The 24771-nt window shown below is 36.3% G+C and overlaps 1 protein-coding gene across 1 annotated transcript; it reads left to right on the plus strand.

Annotated features, from left to right (window-relative positions):
• IFNGR1 (interferon gamma receptor 1) lies at positions 1-24395 on the plus strand. The gene is made up of 7 exons (XM_075203144.1): positions 1-251; positions 11655-11769; positions 13627-13796; positions 19450-19607; positions 20544-20700; positions 21486-21610; positions 22964-24395. Exons 1-7 carry the CDS (start codon positions 140-142, stop codon positions 23444-23446), a joined length of 1320 nt encoding a protein of 439 aa, XP_075059245.1. The 5' UTR covers positions 1-139; the 3' UTR covers positions 23447-24395.
• The last annotated feature ends 376 nt before the right edge of the window (positions 24396-24771 follow it).

The following is a 24771-nucleotide window of genomic DNA, read 5'->3' on the forward strand; positions in this document are numbered from 1 at the left end:
GTGTCTTCCTGGTAAAGGACATGCGTGGCTGAGAGCCAAGAATCGACACATCCATTTACTACAGTACAAGAAGGGAATTTCCATTTCCTTACTCTACGTTCCTCGTTTTTGAGATACAAAGAAGCCTTCTCTGTCAGTCATGGCAGCTTTCCGTGTACAATACAAGGCAGTGGCAATCCTGCTGCTCTCCATTACCCTCACAGCACACTCTGACAGTGAGAAGCCCGGCCCGGCCATCCGACCACCGAGAGGTAAACACAGCGGACTACAATGCCCAGCATGTCATTGGCTGCTTTGTCATAACAGTGTATTACTGATCAGGGGCTTCATGTTGTCTTCTGTTAGCTATCATGTCACTGTCTTGTCCCTCTGTTTATTCCTCACTACAACTTTCATATTTACAGGCCTGGTGGTTAGACCCTTTCACTGTGTACAGTCACAGGAAAGGCAGACTGCCAGATGTATTGTGAAATGAAGTTTTTTTTTTATATCTACATAATAATGGATTAAATAATTTTCAGATGTTATATTGTAATGGTATTTGACAGGACTTTTTTGTTTTACCAGTAAGGTTATAACTATTACTAAACTGAGATAATATTATCAGCACAGCACATTAAGAAGTCAGCACGTTTGCATGTGGAGTACAGATATCATTGTGTCATAGTGCTTTTCTCACCATACGATTTGTAAGCCTTTATTGAAACAGCAGAAGTTCCTAAGTGCAGGCTCCACCTTAGTAAAATGTTTAACATTTTAATAGTTTTCATTACAGGAAAATGATTGTAATTACTCTTGCACAATATATTATTATTGTATGTTTAATTCAGTTCAGGAAACTTTAAATGCTGAGTCATTAAACAGTATGGTTGGAAATGTTCCAGATTTGATGCAGTTATTTATGTATTGGGGGGGAGCTGAGAACTTGTATTGTGTCTCTACTTTTTGTTGTTTTTTTTTTCCACTAATCCAGACAGAGCCTCAAGTGCCAGAATAGTGAACCTTACCAAGTCTGTATGTCTGACCTATGTCTTTTTTGCTATAAATAAATCTGGCTCTTTTTTTGTCAGTGTTGTCTATTTTTACTTCCTAGATACTGATCCATAAGACAGCATAAACCATATTTAAACTGTGAGTAACATACTATAGGTGACTAGCTTCATGGCAATATCAGTGCACTATATGAAAAGAAATAGAACATTTGTCAGTTTTTGTCCTTTACCAGTAGAAATCTGAATATACAATATCTAGCACAATAGCAATATTAAGCATCTAAATTCGCCCACCTCGAGTTCTCATTTTTTGGAAGTACCTACACTGACATCTATGCTTCCTACATCTCCGAAATGTAGTTAAAATCATGTGCATTCACACCACTGCTTAAAAGGCTAAATTGAAAATAATAAATGTGCCTGCGCTCGGCAGCATCTGCATTTTTTGGGGACAAACTGCATGGCAATATAAATACACTACGTATATGAAAACAAGTCAACTGTTGCCAGAAGTTATCCTTAGCAACACAGATCTAAATATAACTAGTACCATAGAAATTTGAGGTATTGTTCATACTTCAATCAAATAATTTAAGCTTGCAACCCAGCTTCAAACATCTCTTTATTGTTGGGTTGTGATCTTAAGCGTTTTGATCAAAGTATGAACCAATATCTCATATGTTGTGCTAGATATAGTCAGATTATTGGTTATTATCAGGTATTGGTAAGGATAAGAACTGATAACTATATACTTCTATACAATGGTGAAAGTGGAAAATTTAGAAGTGGCTGTCCGGAAAATGTAAGTGAATGAAATTCGATTGTTTTACAATCAAAGCAGTAGGAGAAATGGCGGTATGACACACCACCTTATGTCAGTTGATTTCAATCGCTACCAAGTAGTATAACTGTAGAGGTCACTTGGCTGATCACCTCTGTTGTCTCCTCTGCTCTTGATGAGTCTCAGCGTTGTCAGCTTTAAAATGGTTGGATCAGACAGTGTAAATTGAGTTCTCTTAAATTTGTATAGACTTGTCGCTAGTGTGTTCCTATAAACCCTAACAATAGTAAATTTCATAAATGACAGTCTCTTGTCATGAATGTTTTTCTCCACATCAAACAGAACATTAAAGGTGAAACTTGCATTGTATGTGAATATCTTACAGTAACATTGATATTTTAATAGTGAGTCCAACACTTTAACCACATTAGCATATGACTTACTTTTTTTTTCTTTCTTTTTTTTTTTTAAATCATTTTTCCACAGTGACTTGCAATATAGAATAAATCACATCTATCCTACAGTTCAGTGAATGATCTAAAGACCAAACTTCACATCTAATCACATGAATCAAAACGGCCTGATCTGAAACCGTAAACACAATGTATTAAGTAGCGGTTTGCCAAACTGTATGGCAAAGTACGGCTTATTAGTTAAAAAAAAGATGTGGTTCTGTCATACAAGATAGTACAAATAGAACAATATATGTATATATAGATATATATATATATATATATATATATATATATATATATATATGTGTATATATATATATATATATGTGTATATATATATATATATATATATATATATATATATATATATATATATATATATATATTAGCAGTACTAAACAAAACCCCCTTTTTACTTTGCAACTGTAAAAATAATTTTTGGAGTATATATATAAAAAATCAGTAAGTTTAAAAGCAATAGTATTTATTACAAATATTACACATAGAAGCATTTAAGATTAACAGAATAAAATAGGGAAAAATAAGCAGCTAGTTCATCTAGATGGAACCCATGTGTCGGCCCTGTGCCTGCTGGAGCTTGTAGTTCTACAAGTGTCGTGCTTGCATTACATTTGGACAATATTATACTGGTACCCAGTAACCATGGGTACCAGGAGGTGCCCAATGCTACTCAGCATATGTCCTGTACTCTCTAGATCTAATATTTTTTTGGGGCCCTCCTTTAATAGGCTGAGCTCAGTTTACCTCTGATGAAACCACCAAGGGAGCGGAGGAATGTGCATTGTGTAGCTGGCAAAGTTTGGAGATTTTTTATTTTTATTGCAATTTATTTGTGACACCTGCTCATTAATGCAAATATTCCATCAGCCAATCATGTAGCATTCAGTGCATAAAAGCATGGTCAAGAGGTTCAGGTATTGTTCGGACCAAATACCAGAATAGAAAACAAATGTGATCTAAGTGACTTTGACCGTGGAATGATTGTTGGCGTCAGACAGTTTTATTATCTAAGAAACTGCTGATCTCCTGGGATTTTAATGCAAAACAAGCTCAGGCTCACCAAAACTGGACATTTGCAGATTGGAAAAACATCATCTGGTCTGACGAATCTCAAATTTCTGTTGCAATATGCGGATGGTAGGCTAGAATTTGACATAAACATGGATTCATCCTGCCTTTTGTCAATGGTGGAGGCTGTTGGTGGTGCAATGATGTGGGGAATGTTTGCTTGGCACACATTCATCATCATCGCCGCCATTTATTTATATAGCGACACTGATTCTGCAGCGCTGTACAGAGAACTCATTCACATCAGTCCCTGCCCCATTGGAGCTTACAGTCTAAATTTCCTAACATACACACAGACAGAGAGAGAGAGACTACGGTAAATTTTTGATAGCAGCCAATTAACCTACTAGTATGTTTTTGGAGCTTGGGAGGAAACCGGAGCACCCAGAGGAAACACACAAAAACGGGGACAGGAAACAAACTCCACACAGATAAGGCCATGGTTGGGAATTTAACTCATGGCCCCAGCGTTGTGAGGCAGAAGTGCTAACCACTTAGCCACCATGCGGCTCACATTAGGCCTCAACACTAATTGAGCATTGTTTAAATACCACAGCCTACCTGAGTATTGTTGCTGACCTTGTGCATCCCTTTATGGCCACAGTCTACTCATCTTCTAAAGACTACTTTAAGCAGGATAACGTAACATGTCACAAAACACACGTCATCTCAAGCTGGTTCCACGAACATGATAATGAGTTCTAAATGAGACTCAAGCAAACCTCTTGGTACCATAATAGAATATCTCTTCACCTTTCTTTTCTATTCTGTTGTTTGCTGCCACCAATTGAGCATAGAAAGCTAACATATTTTTTCTTAGTCCTATTCCTAAAGATGACTTTAGGTTCATGGCATTGTTTTGACTACTTGTGGCCCATATAGGGAGTGAAGAGTTGAATGACAAATTGTTTGTGATATTTTTTTGTTGGACATTATCAAAATTTTTTTTGAGCTCTCCCTTAGACTACCCTCACCTACTTCCTCATTACCAGTAAATGTCCTCATGTGTCGTAAGATTAAGCTTAAATAGTACAGTATTGACACGTGACTATAGGTTCCTGAATGGATTGCAAATAAAAAATGTCTACAGTATCAAAAAATAGAAGCAAACGGTATATTCTTTGCTGCTTATTTGAAACCACAATTAGTTTAGAGGAAGTGTAATTGCATACATTTGCAGCATCAGGATACCTTCAGTGTTTCAGTCGCATGATCTCCAAATTCATATCTGTTGTTCGGTTTAATGGACAGCTGCATGGTCCCTTCTTGTTTTATATTTTTAGGTTGGCAAATTCGGATATCTGATGTTTCTTTCAAAGCCTTTCTTCCTGTTTTTACATGAAAGCTGCCAAATGTAATAAAGAACTAAATATAACAAGCATTTCAAATGAAAGCAAGTAGCTCAGTTTTGTGGTAGGTTTAACATGGCTTCTCATAATTATAAAGATGTTCACAACAGACACTTGCAATAAAATTCTCACTCCTCTGGCTATCTCCCGGTGGAAGTTGAAGCAGTGGATGTTCCTGGCTGAAGTGGATGTCACACAAGTAGATGTGAAGGGATCACATATCAATCACATGTAATTTTGCTGCTCTCTTAGACCAGGAATACCCACTTCTTCAGTGTCTACCGGTTGATAGCAAGTTTGGATGTTCTACCTAGCTCCTTCTCCAATTCCTTTCATGTAATTCAGCACAGTCGACAACTATGCACACTACAATCCCCACACATTATATACATCAGGACTAAACAAACACTGGTCACCAGTGCTATGGTGTCTAAAATTTGGGCCATGAAGCCTAACTCCTTTTGAGCCATAGCCTGCACAAAACAGGACATTTATCCTTCTGCAAGTACTGCTCTGTCACTTTGCACTCGCAGGAGAAGGTCCGGTTTAACATACATTGCATCTGCATAATGGACAGTCTATAAAATTAGCCAATGGTTTTAATGGGAACCACTCTTGTACATCAGGTTTGCAAAAGTTGGGCAAGGTTTTTTTTTTTGTTGTTTTTTTACTGTACTGTGTTTGTCTCTTACTATACTGACCATTAAATGTTAGGATGTCTTTATATTTTTTTTAACCCCTTTAGCCAACAAGAAAAAGAGGAATTAATTTTTTATGTGCAGCCAATGAGGATGTGCTACATGACTCGTTTACAACTGACTACTTCCTCATTCAGTTTTACACTATTCTTCCTAATAGTTCAAATTAATTTATCAGATTTAAATAAGCTGTGAGATACTGACAGGTTTGCAAGCGGAGATACATGTATCAATAGATCAGATGACTTGGCTTTTGGAGCAATGTGACTCCCACCATTTAAGGGTTTTCCGGGCAAAGCGCAGTTGTTAGCAGGGCCTAAAGAATTCATTTTTTCCTTTAACCCTTTATTTTGCAATGTTGCTCTCAAGCACCATAAATTCGCATTACTTTTATGTAATAACTTTTACATTTGATATCCTTTCCTTTGCAGAGGTGCTCTCTTAGCAACATTTAAATGTGTGTTTACAGTAGTCATTTATTTCAGACATTCCAATATTGATCATTATATGGTGTAAGAATAAAGTGCTAGATGGTATATGATTTCAATGCTTGCTAAATAAAGGGTTAAATAGTAAGTTAAATACTTTTGCAGCATGAATCTGTCATTTTCCTTAGCTGTCCTTTTTACAAAAAATGTAAAATCCCTCTGGAGGTTACAAAATATGGCTGCAGGACACAGACACAGCCATACTGTTACAAAGACTCAGGTTTACAGCCCTCAGCATGTCATGTTAAGGCAAAGTTGGAAGGAGAGAAAGGATTTAAAATTACTCAGAGCTCAGAAGGGGGTTCCAAAGCCTCTCTGCTCACTATATCATGTGCCATGTAACTGTGGTTGCCATAGTAGTCCATGACACTGAGCAGAATTATACATCATTAATAGCAGTCTGAAGAAACAAACCAAGTGAAAATAAAGGTAAATTCCAACATTATTCTTATAAACTGTCCCAGTGATTTATGTTAGAAAAACACCTTATTTTTTCATAAGATTTTTATTTTAAGAGAAGATACATATACGTAAGCTAACATATGAATGAACAAAAAAAAAAAAAAATTAATTTGCTCTTTTGGAAGTAGAAATGTGACTTTGGAGAGGAAAATCAATTTATCATTCTTTAAAATGAAACATATTTATTTTGTGGTTTACCTAAGTAAATGTTAAATTATGTGTATGTCCTTTTGTTAGCATATTGGAGTAGATATCTTTTTAGGATCTCATACCTACTGCTGTTAAAATACATTTATTTAGTAGCGTTAACAGGGCTAACAAAGGAACCCCTTGTTTTCAGTATAAGCATAGCCACTTGCATTTGGATACATTGTGTTAGCCTTGCTCCACAGTTTGTTCCATTGCATGTGAAATAAAGCCTAAGGTATAAGCACAGTATTATATTCAGTCTTCATCTTCTGTTTATTATAGATGTTTTCAGCTTTGCAGTGGATGGGAATACTTGTGTGACCATGTGAGGACAGGGCTGCATGTAGAGGTGTGAAGTATTTTGATAATAATTCCTGTACATGTAACCTGCAAGTAATATTGAGATACACATGTCCTATTATGCCATTTCTGGTAAAAAGGAACCATATCCCTTTATTTTAGATTTAAGATAACGTAGTATATGGAGACTACCGATAAACAAAAGGTGATAATCTTTATAGCTGTGTGGCTTTAATTATTATGTTCCTAATAGACCTCATCTGAATCTCATTATCCCAAATTCTTACTTGTTATACCTTCAGTGACAAAATGTATTCAGGTATGCAGTATGCTTTCTCATGGCAGATTTTCAGAGAATTTGGCATCTGTCCTTCTAGACAAGAACTAAGGATTTCCTCTTCCGTCCCAAGAGATCAGACTGGACTATTGTGTTAAGCTTCTGACGTTTTAAACTATTTTGAAAACAATGTAAATCAGGAAGTTTTGATCTTGTGATCTAATGTTCTTCTAAGATGAATCTAAGAAACATATAAATAAAGTTCTATACTAATAAATATATGGTAGTGTCAGATGAGGTTGGAATAGCTGTATGCGCAGGCCCACTGTGGGGGCATGTGAGCTGTTTAGAAAGCAAAAATCAGTGAAGCGCACACTGTGAACAAGTACATTTGTCACTCCTTGGTAGTGTATTAACAAATTATATATTAGCATATTAGCTTACTTGTTCTGGTCATTTTCCATGCTCATTATGCTCAGCAGTCTGCAATAATAATTGATGCAGAACAGTAATATGAAGCTGAACAAGGCCGTGTAGCTCTCTGGTAACAACCTACCTGGACTGCTGGAGAACTGCATCAGATGAGTCCTGCTGCACTGAAGTCCATGTAAAACTTCTAATATATATATATATATATATATATGTATATGTATATATATATATATATATATATATATATATATATGGATAGATATCTGTCCTTCTAGACAAGAACTAAGGATTTCCTCTTCTCCTCAAGAGATCAGACTGGACTATTGTGTTATGCTTCTGACATTTTAAACTATTATGAAAACAATGTAAATAAGGAAGTTTTGATCTTGTGATCTAATGAGCTCTTTAGAAAGCAAAAATCATCATATATACAGTGTATGTATGTATATATATATATATATATATATATATATATATATATATCTCTAATATATAAATGCTTAGTGGCGTCTGTGTGTGTGTGAAAAAAAAAAAAAAACAAGTTGCAGCGCCACCTGCTGGGCAGAGTTATACACTGACCTACTAAATTCTTAGTGTGTGTGGGAAAAAAAATTCAAAAAGGGCTGAAATTTGGTAGGGCTCAAACGTGAGGTCATTTTACCTCATGAACACACATGTGTAGAGGCGTGCGTTAGTATGTGTGTGTGTGTGTGTGTGTGGGTGTGTGTGTGTAAAAAACTATTTTCTCACACACGTATGGCAATGATATTAATGGTGTTTGCCGGCCTTTGTCTCCTTCATATGCTGAAATCCTCCATCACCTAAACCTAAAACCTCAGCTAACTATAGAAAGCAGAAGTCGTTTGAATGTACTCTTAGTGTAAACTCGTGGAAATATGCAATAATGTCCTGGAAACTGAAGGGGGAGAGGACAGTGTCTGCAGAAACAAAATATGCTGCAGAACATAATGTTAAAGCAATACCCTATCTAGGAAATATCGGCAGTGTGAGGAGAATTTCCTTCCAGGAGATAGGCACGCCAGTTGTAACACAATATATAACCACCACCTCCACCATGCAGACTAGACTATAGACCTGCAAACAGAAATATAACAGCTGCACTAGGTATGTAGATAGTTATACATCCCTAAATAAATGAATCCGTATATTTTCAATTACTCAGGATATTTTGTTTATATTGTTACCTGAGAGGTGCACCCTATCACCTAAATAGAATCCAGGAAACATAAAGAGAAATAAATAGGTTTCTTTAGTCTATAGGCCTGTTACACTAAATATTTATCTGTCCTGATTAGACATTTGAACATTTTCCTCTGCATACAGGACTTCTAGGCGCTTCTGTGTATTTATTTATTGAATTCAGAGCCACAGTGAACCTCCTCAAGGAACCCATTGCCATTTTATCTAATCTGCAACCATATCAACAGACTAAATATCCTCCATATTTCTTTTTTATTTGCATTATGGGAAAACATCTTTTACGGGAAGTAAACATGCACACAAACATACTTGGAAGAATGCTGTAGTGCCTGGAAATCTGCTGTCTAATGTTTTACATCAAGACCCCAGAAACACAATCCTGTACTTTTGTAACAATGCCACTCTTGAAACCTAGGACTATTGCTGGCATTCTTATACAGTGGCTAACAATGATATTACAGACTTTGTGTTAAGGGAAGGTTAATGCAGTCTGATATGAATGTGCTACTACCATTCCTCTCTAGATGCATACTAGAGTTATATCATACTTGCCAACTCTCCCGGCAAGTAGAAGAAAATTGGTAAGTATGAGTTATATATAGCTTGGCTACACACGTGCTGATCCTGACAATCAGCTGTAGCTCCAAGACCAATGTCCAACTTGACCACACTCTTTGGGACCTTAATGGATAAAATCCAGGGCTAAATGTATCAATATGCGGATTCTTCAACACCCGCGTGTTCAGCCTCTTCCGCGAATAAATTTCAAGCGGCGCTGCATTGTAAAGGGTTAACTTCCCTTTACAATGCAGTGCCGCTTGAAATTTAATCGCGGAAGAGGCTGAACACGCGGGTGTTGAAGAACCCGCATATTGATACATTTACCCCCCAGTCTGTAGCCAAAATCATGTGCTGATTGATTTTAACATTGTGGAAGGAGTTATTTTGCAGACTAGTTTCTCTAATTTGTATATATTTCAGCTATATGTAAATGACTGAATGTATTGAAGGTAAGGGTATAAAAGGTACTGAGGCCAACAAACTTTAGATTGGACTTATAAATGTGTTTTACACCATCCAACAGTAACATTCAAGTACGCAATAGTGATACTTGTAATAAAGACATACCAGATGTCCTCTTACTTTTATGATTAATTTAAGAGGTAAATGAAGCTAAACTGTTCAGTATTTTAGGAGAACAATGTTAAAATTGAGGGGGCTGGTCCCAAAGTGGAAGTAAGTTGAACTAAGTAACAATGTTTTACTGTTTCCACTATGTGCATTTACAGGTATATTCACAAACCAGCAAAAGAAGGCACAACAGCCTTTTACCAGGGTAGTTTCAATCTCCAGCACCTTTAAATACTCTTTGCATTCAAATGGGTGCATTTGTGCAAATAAGTTGGCAGTGCGGGTCAGAATTTTCTACTGTTTGTAAATGTGGCTTTTTGGTACTTCCTTTTACGAGATCAATAGGTAAGCTCTGTAATAGATGATCAGACTTTACACTGTGAGAGTGTATGGTTTTACACTAAATCCCACAAACATTACAATCACCACCAATTGTTTCAGTTTCCTTTTTACTGTTTGGTGATGTTTGTTTATATTAGTTACTTATAGACTGTGGCGGACAAGCAATGGTGTGCACCGCATAACTCTTTCCTTTCAATGTTGTCAGACCACAAATCACACCTTTCTGTGAAGAGGCGTAGTGGTTAACATGAAAACAAAAGTTTTAGAAGTTCTGAGATTTATTGTACTTGTAAGTTTGAGTTTTGTTTGTGGACTAAGTGGAGGTCATTTTGTAACCTGCACAACGGCCAAGGTGGTGTACAAAATCCACTTTAATGGTGCTGTATGCCTGCGCTTAGTACGCCATACTTGCCAACTCTCCTGGAATGTCCGGGAGACTCCCGAAATCCGGGTCGGTTTTCCGGACTCCCGAGAGAGCAGGTAAGTCTCTCGCATCCCGCAGTTCGCTGGCCCCATCCCAGCCTCTAGTCACGCCCCTATCCGGGATCTCCCGGACTTCACTGCCCTAAAGTAGGCAAGTATGTGGTACTCCTAGATTTCAACCAAAATGCAAGTGTTTGTAGAGCAAGATGGCAGCGTTTGCAGAGGAACTGAGAAACACATGGGAGGAATTTGGTAGAGCCATCCTTGGCAAGTATGTAGTAATCTTGTGAAAAAAGTGCTCATTGTTTTAGAAAATCGCTACAGAATTAAAAGCTTATACTCACTCAGGAAAATAAATTCAGCGCTTTTATGTGATCTGATCACGAAAGGCGAAAAATTCTCCAGGTCCACAGACTTTTGGGGTAAAGTACATCTACATTTGTGCCCTCTTGTACTTAGAATGTAAACTCCCTAATGAGCAGAGTCCTTCATACCCTTTGTTTTCATGTGTGTGTTTGTGTGTACTGTAAATGAGAAGTCACCAAGAAGTTCCTGGAGCATATAAAGGCACAAAGCTGCAAGATAAGGGCTTTCATAGAGGTCATGGGACTTCTACTATCTTTAATAATTTACAGCAAATGGTGTGTTATTCTTTATAATCCAAAAGCTTTCCCAATGAGCATTGCCGTGACATCACAACTCCCTCATTTATACAACTATTAACACAGGTATTTCATATATATCACTACATTGAGACAAGGTATTGTTATCATACTGGCCTTAAAATACTTGAACTTATAATTTAGATGATACATGGTATTTGATAATGCATATTATCACTAAAAGTGAAATTACCTTTTAATTTAACATTAATGTGTATTAAGTATATCAGTACATATCTGGCACTAACTCTGATCGAAAAAAGTTATGTCCGAGGATGATGAATATGTATATAAAAATTGATCTTTACTATAAATGATGCATGTTGATGTGAATATGTGATATTCTTTTTTCTCTCTCTGCAGTTGACACACCTTTTAACTTGAGAATAAAATCATATAACTTTAATACTACTTTGTATTGGGATTACAACCTGACGTCTGTTACCCCTTATTTTCGCGTGGAATACCTATATTACACGTAAGCTTTATTTTATTATTATTTGCATGATTAAATCTTACTTTAGTAGCAGTGCTTATGTTGAATTTGACTTTCACCAAAACCTTCATTAGACACTTTCATCATCATCATTGTTTGCGGGTCCCAGCAGTGGATGTGGAGCAGGATGCTTACAGCTCTTTGGTGGCTTCTGTAAGCTTCACTTTGCTGTATTCTCATTATTATCTATCACTCCAACTGCTTCTTCAGCATTTCTTTTCCAGCACTCGCCTCTCCACAGCCGGCAGTCAGGAAGCTTGAGAGTCCCCTAAAATCTGATAAACAACTCCCTCCTATAATACTGCTTATTTCAGTGACTAGAATACCTCTCTGTTGGCTACTATGCAAAGCATTCTGTTCTGGTGAGAGATCTACAGTGCAGAGTTCATTCTTTTGGCTAGTGCACAAAGCAGACCTCCGATCTGGTTACTAGTGTATAAAACTATTGCTAGTATATGAAGCAGACTTCGTCACACTGTAGCTATCCAGCTCCACAAAATGCCTAAATGTACTGTTTCAGTACCATCCCGAACCAGGATCATGCAGAAGATGCCCCAGTTTCCTCGGGTCAGTGCTTTTAAACTAGGTCTTTTTCACATGCCTCCCTCAGTGGGTGCTAGTCTCAGACTTCCCAGGGGCCACTGGCGGCTTGCCGACTGCTTGTTGCCCACCATTACTCTGCACACTTTATCCCTGTGCTTGCATAAAACAAGCTGTTTCACAGGTTCATAAAGCATCATTTTAACATGAAGTCCATAGTTGTGATCACACATGGTTGGTCCACTGTACAAAACAAGCACTTCTACATTATATTCCTTATTTTCTTTAAAATGTAAGTTATGGCAAACAGTGGCTTCTCACTTCCTGTTTCATTTTTACTGTGTTTTTAATCTTAGTATGCTTAATTTCTTGTTCCTGATTGTAGAATGCAACAAAATATGTTGGGACTATAAAAATAAAGGATAATAATAGTATATATTTAAAAATATGACAGCACTAGGTGAAAGCCTTGCCCACAGTTTGGAATAAGAGTAGTCTAGGCCACTGGAAGGACTGATATTTTATCTTCTGAACTGGGACTCAGGTCACATAAGACTGAGGTCCATCTAAAGGTGCTGGTTAGAGTGCTAGAATGTTTAGCACATGGTTCTTTGGATGTGTAGCCCTCAAGTAACAGACTATTGAGGTCTCACACTCTTTAACTTGGCCTGACATCCCTTTTTCTGTGGATGTGAAATATAATAAAAACAAACTGAGTGGTTATCAGACTTGGATTAAATGTTGCCCATTTTTTTTTGTGTCCCCATCCAATTGCTGCAGAGCACCATGGCCCAACCTCCACTACATCCCATTTGTGTAAATTAAATACATTTATTATACTAGTCATTACATATGATCATAGACTTTTATATCTACATACCCGGTCCCAAGCAGATGTACAATTACGTATCAAATGCAAAAAAAATAAATAAAAAGACAGTGAATGGCACACAAAAAAAACTTGTAAGAAACAAAATGTAATAAATTGAACAAACAAAAAAACAGCCTGCGGGCCAAGGCATAGGCTTATTTACTGAACGTCCATACAGAACTGTGGGTACATATTCATGTACTCCCTCAGTAATATGCTCCTTGTGTCACTTTACAGTCAGCTATATCCCCCAATTAAGTTTAAACTATATGCTGGAGTGGTTGTATGTCTATGTTAATGTATATCCTTGTATTACCAGTCTTTTTTTCCATGTGGTATACAACTTCATAAAATATTGCTGCCTTATAAGTAGGTTAGTATTTTAATAAAGTTAGAATATCTAATTGTTTATCTCAATTGTATTTCAGAAGCGGAGACTGGACTATTGTTGAGTCTTGTAGGAATATTTCACGTCTTTACTGTGACCTTTCTGAACAGATAACTGATCCTTCTTATTATTATAATGTTCGAGTAAAAGCTTATGTTGGGTCTAAAGCAAGTAAATACAGAAATATGGAGTTTAGTTTGATAACTGAAGGTAAGTGACTACTATAACTTGAAGAACTTTATAAAAATAACTGGGTTGTATTGATGTTGTTGCAATTGATTTCTTTTGAACAATCCGAGGCTTTAGTATCACATCCATTCAGGCACTTCACATATTTCTGTAAAACGATATTGTCAGCACTTGTCTTGTGGTTCATTTATGGTGAATACAAAATGGACTGTTGCAATGCAGCATAAGTAAATGATTGGTGCGTTGATGCATTGCATATGTAAATTAATGGTTCATTGTAAATTGTAGCATTTACATAAAGCGAACATATACAATCCAACGGATGATTAGTTCCACTGTTTATTTTTCAACATTTCAAACGAAAACGACTCTCTCAAGTAAAATAGTGAATAAGATCCCTTACTCACTTAAGTTTAAATAAGGTGTTTGACTTGCATTTTTATTGGAAATGCAAAGCATACAACCACATTTGACAATAAAAGCCATGTTAACCTGCTTGTCCATACCCGTTTGCACTGTGGCACACACCGCTCTTCAAAAAGTCCAGTCCATACCCACTGATGGTTAACAAGAGTTACACCAGCTTTGACCTTCTTTTAGCCATGCATGCCAATGGCCCATTCATTCCAGTGGTCCATTCATTTCATTAGGGTTGTACGCTACAAGTAGAATCCACATTTAAATGAATAGGCCATTGAAATTAATGGGCCATGGACATGAATGGAACTGCAAAGCATAGTTAATTGTTTTTTTCCCACATCAAAATAGATCAGAGCAGAAAGTCCCTGGGACTCCCCTTCCCACCAGCCAATCACTTCATAACTAGCATGGAAACCGTCTGATCAGCTAATGGCAATCCCAACCAATGTATTTTTCTTTCTTTCTGCAACATGGCTTTTCATTTTTATTTCCCATGAATTACAAGATGATGATTTTTACTTTGATTATAAATAGAAGATTTCCCTTGGATTACAGTTAGAAAGTCTCCCTTTGGATTACAATTAGAAGATTTTGTGAGGATTACAAATAAAAATAGTCTTTTTGAATTACTAAATTGGTGAAACAAGGTTTGGGGAGGTCAATAAAAGTTGATTAAACAGTGTGTTTTATATACATATTTTCAGCCTTATAATGTAATGGAACTGGGTCTTAGTGGTCCCAGTATAATGGGTCACTGAGGTGGTAAAGCTTCCTTTCCAAGTGTCCCAACAAACACACAAAGAGCCCCAGCATAAATAATAGAAATAATATATGGGAGCAACCCCTGGAGATGAATATGGGAATTAAATTAGTGGAGAGTTATTGGTAGGTCATCAGGTTTCATACCAAATAGTGTCTTGTAAACAACTCCGAATTTGAGCTTTAAGTGGGACAGATAGAGTGTCAATGAAACTCTCCCATGTTGCAAAAAATGTCCGGATAGACTGATCCATTTTCAAAGAGGTCTCCACCCAATCCATTCGGAAAACATGGAAAACTTATTCCAGAAACAAGGAGGGGGGCGGGGGTACGCTCTGGACCCACATCTGGAGAATACTATACCTCGCAGCTGCCGAGACTGGCAATAGAAGCTGTATACTTCCCTGTGACACTTGCAAACATCTTGGCAATATTCCAAAAATAGATACAGTTTTAAATCCCATCTTTACAAATAGTGTTCAGCATATGAAAATGAATCAAATAAATTAACTAACTGTTAAACGATTGCACCAAAATAACAATGTTTTGGTCATAATAAAAAATACAAATAACAACACACCGTTATCTTACTACAAAGTAATAAGCAGTAGTAGTAAATTTTACAATATTAGATGTGGGATAAACTGGAAACACCTGACTATATGAGGCACTGTAGTAGGAGTCTGTATTGTGTCTTCATAATTTTGATGGTAGCAATAATAATGATACAAATGCTTTTGATCTCACTATTGACTCATCTCATTAAATTATTGGGTTATGATGCAGTTTGCGACCTTTTCACTATATTAGTCACATCAACTAACACTATCAATATCATCAACTTCACTATACTGTATTATAAATATAAATAATACATTCATCCTTTCTCTGTTATCTAAACATACAGACAAATGCAAGGTACAAAATATTTTACTTTACAAAGATAACCTTGAGATCATATACACGGTACATAAAATGCTTACATACAGTACATATAATACACTACAGTTTAACAGGCATGATGTTAGAACATGTTACTAAGCCACTTTCACAAGTGAGTTTCCAGTTCAAGTATAGTAATGTGTTAACTTTGCAACAGAATAGGTTAAGGCTGTGTTTAATTAATCCTCTGCTCTGTGTATTTAATTTCCAGGATCTCTTTGTTGTGTGTGTGCATAATGTGTGTATGTGCATTGTGTGTGTGTAAAAATAGAAATAATGTAGATGAGTGCATCCTCAGTTCTTGCTCTTTTGTGTTTACTTACGTATGAAGAGGGAGAGAGAGTGTGTGCAAACGTGCATGTGTATAGAGAGGGGAGAGAGCAGGAACGCGCATGAAGAGGAAGAGAGGAGAAAGGGAAATAGCAGAGTAAGTGTGCGCAAGAATACATGTCTTTAAAGCAAGACAGTGTTATGATTGGGAAGGGGAAAAGACTGTGGCATAAATGGAATGAGTAAGAGTGAGAAAGATGAGAGTGAAAGTTTATAAGAGCGCATATGTGTAAAGAGATCGAGAAAAGGAATGAGAAAGAGTAAAGGAAAGAGAAAGAGCGGGGAAATGAGAGAGAGAGAAGAGGAAAGAGAAAGAGCGTGGAAACGAGAGAGTGGAAAAAGGAAAGAGAAAGAGCGGGGAAATGAGAGATAGAAAGAGAAAGAACGGGGAAATGAGAGAGAGAGAAAAGGAAAGAAAGAAAGAGTATAGAATAATAATAGTGCAAGAGTATAGTAGAAAGTAGTAGAAAACATATATTATATATATATATATATATATATATATATATATATATATATATACATATATATGTATATATATTTATATTGCAAGTTATTGCAGAGATGAAACAAAATATATAAAATTTAGTCAGAGTGTATTATATTATGGGGTAGTTAAAAAAAATATATATATTTAAAATACAGGCAGATATTATTATCTTGCAGGGTATTGCAGTGTTAGCATAATATAAATATATATATATATGTATATATGCATATATATATGTATATATGTATATACAAATTAACCCATGTATGATACTCATGCATTCTAGTCATATCAAGCTACTTAAGGTCTTAAAAAGGTTATTGTCATGCATTTGGGCCTAGCCCAGGCCTCCTCAGGGGAAGAGCGTTACTTCCCGACGCAAGCGACCTTTTTAATGTGTGTTCATGAGGTAAAATTTCCTCACGAAAATGAGTTTGAGCCCTCAACTCCTAAATTTAGCCTTTACTACCCCTCCCACGGGGGAAGGGGGGATGATGGAAGTTAACTGACTTCACTATTCTATTTTTTTTGTCAAATAATGTCAGTATACCAAATTTCATGTCAATTGGATGAGCCCTTTCTGAGAAAATAGTTTTTTCCACGCACACTAACACACGCCGCTAGGCTTTTACTTTTATATATTGGATAATGCTAAGAATTTAGTAGTTCAGTGTATAACTCCGTCCAGCAGGTGGCGCTGCAGCTTGTTTTTTTTTTTTTCACACAGACTTACACACGCCGCTAGGCTTTTATATTATAGATATATGTATATGTGTCTATAAGTATATGTGTGTGTATATATATATATATATATGTGTGTATATATATATATATATATATATATATATACATAAGAAAATATGCAGGAAAGTAATACCTGGCAGTGAAAGATTGCAGTGTGCCCAGAGAAGCATGCTGGAGATGTCCTGAAGAATCCAGGTAAGTGTAGGTGCATGGGTCAAAGAGGAAGAGTGCATGCAGTTGAGTATCAGGTTTATATAACTCATAACCCAGCTTCCCAATATTCCTGGCTTCTACACGTGGATGGTGACACTTCCTCCCACTTGTGGATGCGCACCTGCATGTTGCCAGGTTGGGCAATTCATCACACCTGCCTCATGGTTTTTCTTTGTGCATAAATTGGAAGGAGCCGGTTCATGCACTGTTACTGTGCATGTGTTTCTGCAGCTCGATCATGTTAACCACCCCTCAGTCATCCCCTGCAATGAGGCGGGGTATCTTAAAGCAGTGTAAAACGCTTCTTTCACAAGTACCAAGCATTTTTAAAGTGAGGGCTACAACATAGGTGTGGCTCATGCAGTAAATAATAAATAACATCAAAGCATGCACAACAATTCTGGACTCCCGTGGTTGCCTATGATTATGACTTGCATGTCAGCAAGAGGAGATCTCATTGATCTGTGAAAGAGGGTTAATTGATGGGATGTGTTTGAAAGCAGCTTCAGTGAACAAGACATGTCACTTTGCTAATGGTTCATGAGCAGTGGAGTCTAGCTTAATGTCTGCATGGTGCTTAGAGTAAACAATATAGTCCACAAAAAGGCATCAGTCGTAGGAAACACATGCTCCAGTATCCTGATATCTGTGCATTAATTTGAAGCACAAGGCAAACAGCTGAAAAACTGCATGTCAGTTGACTAGAAATTTCATTCTTTGGCGCGAGCAGATAATTTAATCAACAACAGTCTAATGAGAACTCCACAGAGCGCAATCGGTGGTAGTCATTTAATCGGCACTGTAAATGCCGACACAATTTAGAACTACAAAAAAATAGCGTTTACCATAAGAGTGACAAGCTGAAAATATCTTCTTACCATATAACAAACAGATACTCTTTCCGGCAGCTTGAATCGCCTCCACAGGTAAAATGCGACTTTAAGAAATATGTACAGTGAGAAATCATGTCACTTGTAATGGGCAGTGTGAAAATGTTGCTGTTAAAGCGGCAATAGCTGGACCCACCGCCTGAATTACATTTTACAGGCGGTGGGTCCGGCCATTGATGCTTTAAAATCCTACCACACCCGAGCACAATATCATAGTGGAGTTACATGAAAGGCAGTAGAGAACTGAGCAGTGGAGGTGAAGATTAATAATATAATAATATTGTCAGACTAATCATCTTTCACCATGTTGTTGACAAATGGAAGAGTGTAGGTGTTTTACCAACCTAAAGAACTCTGCAGGTCTAAGTGGTTGTTTCTGACAGTGAAGAGTTCCGTTATGCAAATTAAAGTTCATGCTATGAAGCATCTCTTTTACTTTTTAGCATAAAGATCCCTGTGGCTTGAAGCATTGCAAATAAACAGTGGAACTAATCAACATGATTGCATATGTTCTTTATTCGCTTTATGTGAGTGCTACAATTTGTGACTTTTCACTTCAGAAAGTTTAGTCATACACACACTTGAAAACCCAGCATGAGTATTATGCTATAATGAAATTAACATTTATTTTATATATTTAACCCAACCCCATTCCCAGGTTAAAACACCAGATATAAAGGTAGTGAGGACAGGATTTTGGGTTTGTTCATCATCGATGCCACCAAATTGGTTGGTAAAATTATCACAAAATTACCATAAGTAGAAATATCACTTTTAAAGGCTCACTATCATCCTTATTGTATCTAATGTCATTTATGTTTCGGTGAATGTTATATATTGTATTAATTTGAATTTAGAGATAATTGTAATTTTGTCTTTTTTTAAGGTATTATTGGGCCACCTACTTTAAATATAACTGTTGAAGAGAAAATGATTGTGGTTGATATCTCGCACCCAAATGTTCCATTTGTTAATGGAAAAACGACAGTGGCTGATTATTTTGATGATCTTAAATACATAATATATTATGGAAATGATACAGAGGTATGTTAACATGCAAACATGAAAGCCATCTTTTTATTGCATTGCATTTGTAATTCTATTGATAACTCTCGAAGTGGAAAATATAAGAATAAATTCACTGATAAAATTCAAGAAACAAACTTGATTTATACATTACTTTTATAAATATCAGCAGAATGAGACTTGGCTTGATAGAATATTCTGTAAGTTCTAGTTTTTGTTTTTAGAACATTATTAGGTACATTTATATTGCAACTACTTAAAAGCTACACTTTCATAACAGTTTTAACTAATTAGCATGCAGCCATTTTTCCCAGGGCTCTGCCAGTTCTCTAGTACAGAACCGGCAAATCATTGTTCACCACCATTAAATGGTGGCAGGAGGGTGGGGTGTAAGTGGGAGTACCAATCACAAGCCACACTATCGAAATTGATCCTCCCTCCGCGACCAGCCACCATCCCCCACCCCTGTTCTTGGCCAGGCTATGAGAGGAATGGAGGAGCTGGGGAGGGCTCTACATTAGTAAAATATATTATGTAGGTGGTAATGCTGCCTTGGCTGAAATAATGAAATCATTAATACATATCTTTTAGGCTGGGTCATGCAAAATTGTATTTTTTATTGTAAAGCAAAATCTGTGCAGTCACGTTTATTGTACTTTGATTGAAATGTTACAACTCTGTCTTCATGGCATTACTAGGTATTTTGTAGATGAGAAAGTCATTTTGATGTTTATTAACAATCGTTTTACTGGGAATAGTGAGAAATGTTTTATCAATGGAGCATTGAGCCGTGCATAAAGCATATTCCCATTAACTGCATATTTTTTACAGATTCTTTTACGCAATTTCAGAAGTTTATAAAAGTATTATTATACTTTTAGATGTTTGTACTTCTAAGTGTAGTGATTGTTTATGTAAATATTTGCTGTGCATAATGGTTTCTTTTCACTGCAGGAAACAGACAATTGTGATGAGATAGGATGTACCGCCAACATTTTAGCTTCAAACTTAAAAGACATTTACTGCATTTCTGCAAGAGGCAAATCAGACAGGAGCCCTATGACCATAGAGAAGTCAAAGGAAATATGCACTGAGATTGGTGCAAAAAATTGTAAGTTACAAATACACAATACTGTTTCCTCCAAACCCGATGGTATCATACATTTTTAAACACAGTATTAGAATTGCTTATTTTTAAACACTTTACAACAATACACGTGAGGCGGTAGCACAGCTAAGGGCTTTAACTGATCAAGCAACAAACCTAAATAGAACTTCCTCAATTCTAATTCAGTGTTGTTTTCCATATTCATTTTTTAAAGTTCAGTTATAAACTTTCAGCACCTGTGTTACAGAATTTAATTTGAAGTTGTTTCAAGTAAGACATGACTAATTGTACATTTGGATCTTGATGTAAGAATGCTAGATAGTATTCTAGATAATGTTTACACTAAGTTTAGGTTAGAATTGCATTTTATTATCAAAAATGACCAACCTGAATGATCTGCACTGGGTAAAAGTATTTTCCTTGAAACAATGTCTGCAGTCAGTACATAGGAAATACTCACTCATTAATACCCGTAAATATCCATACCTGCCGAGAAGAAGGCCAACGTCTTGTAAAAAGTTACATTTAAAAGAAGATATACAGCTGTAACTTGTCGTAAATGTAACACATTTATGTTGTCTGTTTACATATCTGTTTTATGTGTGTTTGAGAAAGGTCCGCTTGGGGGGGGGGGGGGGGGGGGGTTCGTCTCCCAATAACATTATTCATGAATATCAAGAAATGTCTGTATTAGTCATTATGTTATTTTTTTGTAAATAACCATCTGTATTTTTAATGACTGACTTATTTATGTAATTATGTTAACTTTAAAATCTTTTTTCTTCAAGATATTTCTAATCCAGTAATTATAACTATCATTACAATCCCTTTGGTCACTCTGCTGTTGGCGGTCCTTGCCACTTGTATATTCAAAAACAAGACAAAGGCCAAAGCTAAGGTGCCCGAGTCACTGGTAAGTTGGAAATACCTGCTATATTCATGCAAATAAAATATGTACCATGTAAAACAGTGGCAGGCCAGTGACAAAAAAATTGTACTTTAAAAAAAATTGTGGTATAAAATATGTTCAATTGCTTATATGTTATACGGGTCAAATTTACATTTGTGGCCCCCTAAGGCCTGTTAATGCCAATGAATATAAGGGCATATAGGCGACATTTCATCCACCCACAGGCAGATAAGATCTTGCAACCACTCTACATGAAAATAGCTGGACATTTATTGACCTACTAATCTCTGACCTTTGATGGTCTTTCTCTAATTTGGGCCCTGGGTATGGTCCTGCATAGCATTGTAGATTTTTATGACCCCTTACCTTCAATTAAGCTTTTACCAAATGCATATGAAGTGCATACATAAATGATTCTTTTCTGAACATAAATGTTTAAATATATTCTGTCATTTTGTGTTGCTTTACTGTGAAATTTTGACAATTAATCAGGTTAGCATTTTATTTTCAGAGGGCAACTTGTGGTCTTCTGTGTCCCATACCCAACTTTATTGCAATTGTAGTAGCAGAGTATCCACAGGGCTACATCTGTAGCTTCTGAGGAAATCTGTCATCTATGAAGGGAGGAGAAAAAGAGGTCCGCTAAGAAACTATATAACGTTTGAATAAATCGAGGGATTGTCTCTGAAGTTGCTGTATTGCCCTGAGATTTTCTTGTAGGATTTTCAGAAGGCATACATTAGTTACTAATACAAAATAACGCAATGAGGCTAAATATTTTTAGATTAGTAATAATGTACAGAGCTGTAAGAAATGTTAATGTATGTATCAAGGGAACTATGAAGGAAGGCTCTGTGAATTCCCTCTCTTTACTCCTTGTGTGGCTTGGGACAACGTCCCTGCCCAGCTGCCCATCAGGAGCTTGACTGGAAGAGGAGAAAGCATGCAGAAAATGGTAATGATATTAATCATTGCCATGCTGTGTTTTGCATCACTCCTTCCCTCCTGTCACTGAAATCCTCCGTCACCTCTGCTCTGTTTTTCAGCACAACTGCATTATATGGAATACATACATTTTATATGTGGCTTTACTGATAAAACCAGAGCATTGGACTTATATGTACCATTAAGATGTAATAGTATAGGGTTGGAATATTCTAACAAAAATGACAGACTTATTAGAAATATGCTTAAAATATCGACCTCCTTAACAAAATATATCTAAAAATGAATACCAAAAAGTCATTTAGATTAAAAGAAATTTATTGCAAGCTATTCTGTTTTTGATATATGTGTTATTTTTTTTTAGTGCTGAACAAGTTTTGCTTATATTGTATTGCTTTTTACATTTCACAGAGTGCTGTAGTAAGAAGCATGACCCCACGCATTATGTCATTAGAGCAAAGGGCCAAATATGACCAGGTTTGCATATCTCCAGTTGAATCACCCGAGGAGAAAATAAAGGTGGAGGAGGAAAGTTTGGATACAAATGTGGCACCTCAGTCAGGTTCCAGAGAGAGTATTGATCCGGGGTATCAAAGTTCATTGACAGAAGCTGAACAGAAATCGGATGATGGCGAGGATGGAAGAGCAGAGGAAGAGTCTTGCAGTAACAGTTATTTTCATACAAATAGTAGTAATAACGACGACAATAATGATTCTAGCATTACTCCTGAATCAGAGACATTTGAGAGTAATACCAAGCAGGAACCACCTAAAGATATTAAACCATTAACAAACTCATGTGGATACGACAAGCCACATTGTCCTTTGGATTTTCTTATAGAAATGAGCAGAGAGAATCATGAGATTGAGCCAAGCAGTTCAGATGACCACTAATTTTTTACCCATGGCTCAAATTTCCCAAATCCAGGCACATGGTGAGGACTCTGGATTAAATTCAGAAACAGGAAGATAACGAATGTCATAAAGAATTATGATTGCTATCATGCCAATATCATGTAACTTAATAGTAATGGTTTGTACCTGGACCAAATATTGCTATACACTTTGACTCATGAGTATTTTAATTTCTGAAACTAATGAGGCATTGCTGTGGACAAAAACATACTGTGCTTCCTTCCATACAAGATATATCAATTATTATTCTAGGAAATTTATCATTTCATTAAATATTACAATTTTGTTAAAAATAATTGATTTGTGAATTGCACTACTGGGGCAATTCCTGGGGTCATGTACAGTAATATACTTTTTACTTCTGTGAATGCACGCACAAACCATTAGTTACGGTTGAGGCCATATGAAAACTAAGTGGCATTTTTGACTGCTTGTGACCTCTTAAGATTGAAGAGGTGGAAGGAGGGAGCGTGTAAGCATAGCCAAAATACATTATGGGTGTGTTGTCGCAAATGCAACTTATGTGGACTGAGACTCAGACGCAGATGCGCCTATCATTATACAAGAAACTTGCAGGTGCTTGATCACTAGTGTGAGTTACGAACTGATAATGGTGACGATCAGCTGAGACGTGTCCAACTCTACATGCGGCCCCTGGTGTATATTTTCACCGCTTTGCAGGTCAATAGATAAGGTCTCATTTACACAAGCTTAATTTTCTTCCGAGTTTTAAAGCACTTTCAACACATGCTTAAATGCTTGCGAAATGTGTCATGGTTTTAAATAATTGATTTCTTTTGAGTTGTTTGTTTGCAATTTTTTTTATAAAGTGTTGCAGCACATGTCTAAAAGTTTGTGTATACACATATTTAAAATAAAAAAAGAAAAACTGCAGAATTACATTAAAAACACAGTTATGTTTTGGTCACCTCTGTTGGAAACATCACTTTATTTTTAAAATGACTGTAAAAGGTAATATAGAATTCTTATATTTTAAAAATATAATTGTTTGTCATATAGGTGTTGTGAAATCAAAAGTGAAAAAATATTGCTTTACAGAACCATTTTTCCTCCCTAAATACAAACAATGGCAAAATCTTGCATCATTCCAAAGTTTTCATTAAATATATATATATATATATATTGGAATACTACTTAAAATAAGCCAAATATGAGATATGGATTTTGAGTCTCAGAAATAAAAAAATGTTTTTTTTCTCTCTAAATCATCCTCCATGACATCATGCAGCATAACATGTAAACTGTGCACTGCCTAGTTACTTACATTATAATGTATTTTAATT

The sequence above is a fragment of the Mixophyes fleayi genome, chromosome 3, assembly GCF_038048845.1.
Source record: "Mixophyes fleayi isolate aMixFle1 chromosome 3, aMixFle1.hap1, whole genome shotgun sequence".
In the NCBI taxonomy this organism is placed as follows: domain Eukaryota; kingdom Metazoa; phylum Chordata; class Amphibia; order Anura; family Limnodynastidae; genus Mixophyes; species Mixophyes fleayi.

Excerpts from the sequence above, each read along its gene's own strand:
- IFNGR1 (XM_075203144.1), top strand. The coding sequence starts at position 140 with ATGGCAGCTTTCCGTGTACAATACAAGGCAGTGGCAATCCTGCTGCTC. Across the intron at positions 11,770-13,626 it reads GTGGAATACCTATATTACAC|AAGCGGAGACTGGACTATTG; the intron begins GTAAGCTTTATT and ends ATTGTATTTCAG. Across the intron at positions 20,701-21,485 it reads TGAGATTGGTGCAAAAAATT|ATATTTCTAATCCAGTAATT; the intron begins GTAAGTTACAAA and ends TTTTTCTTCAAG.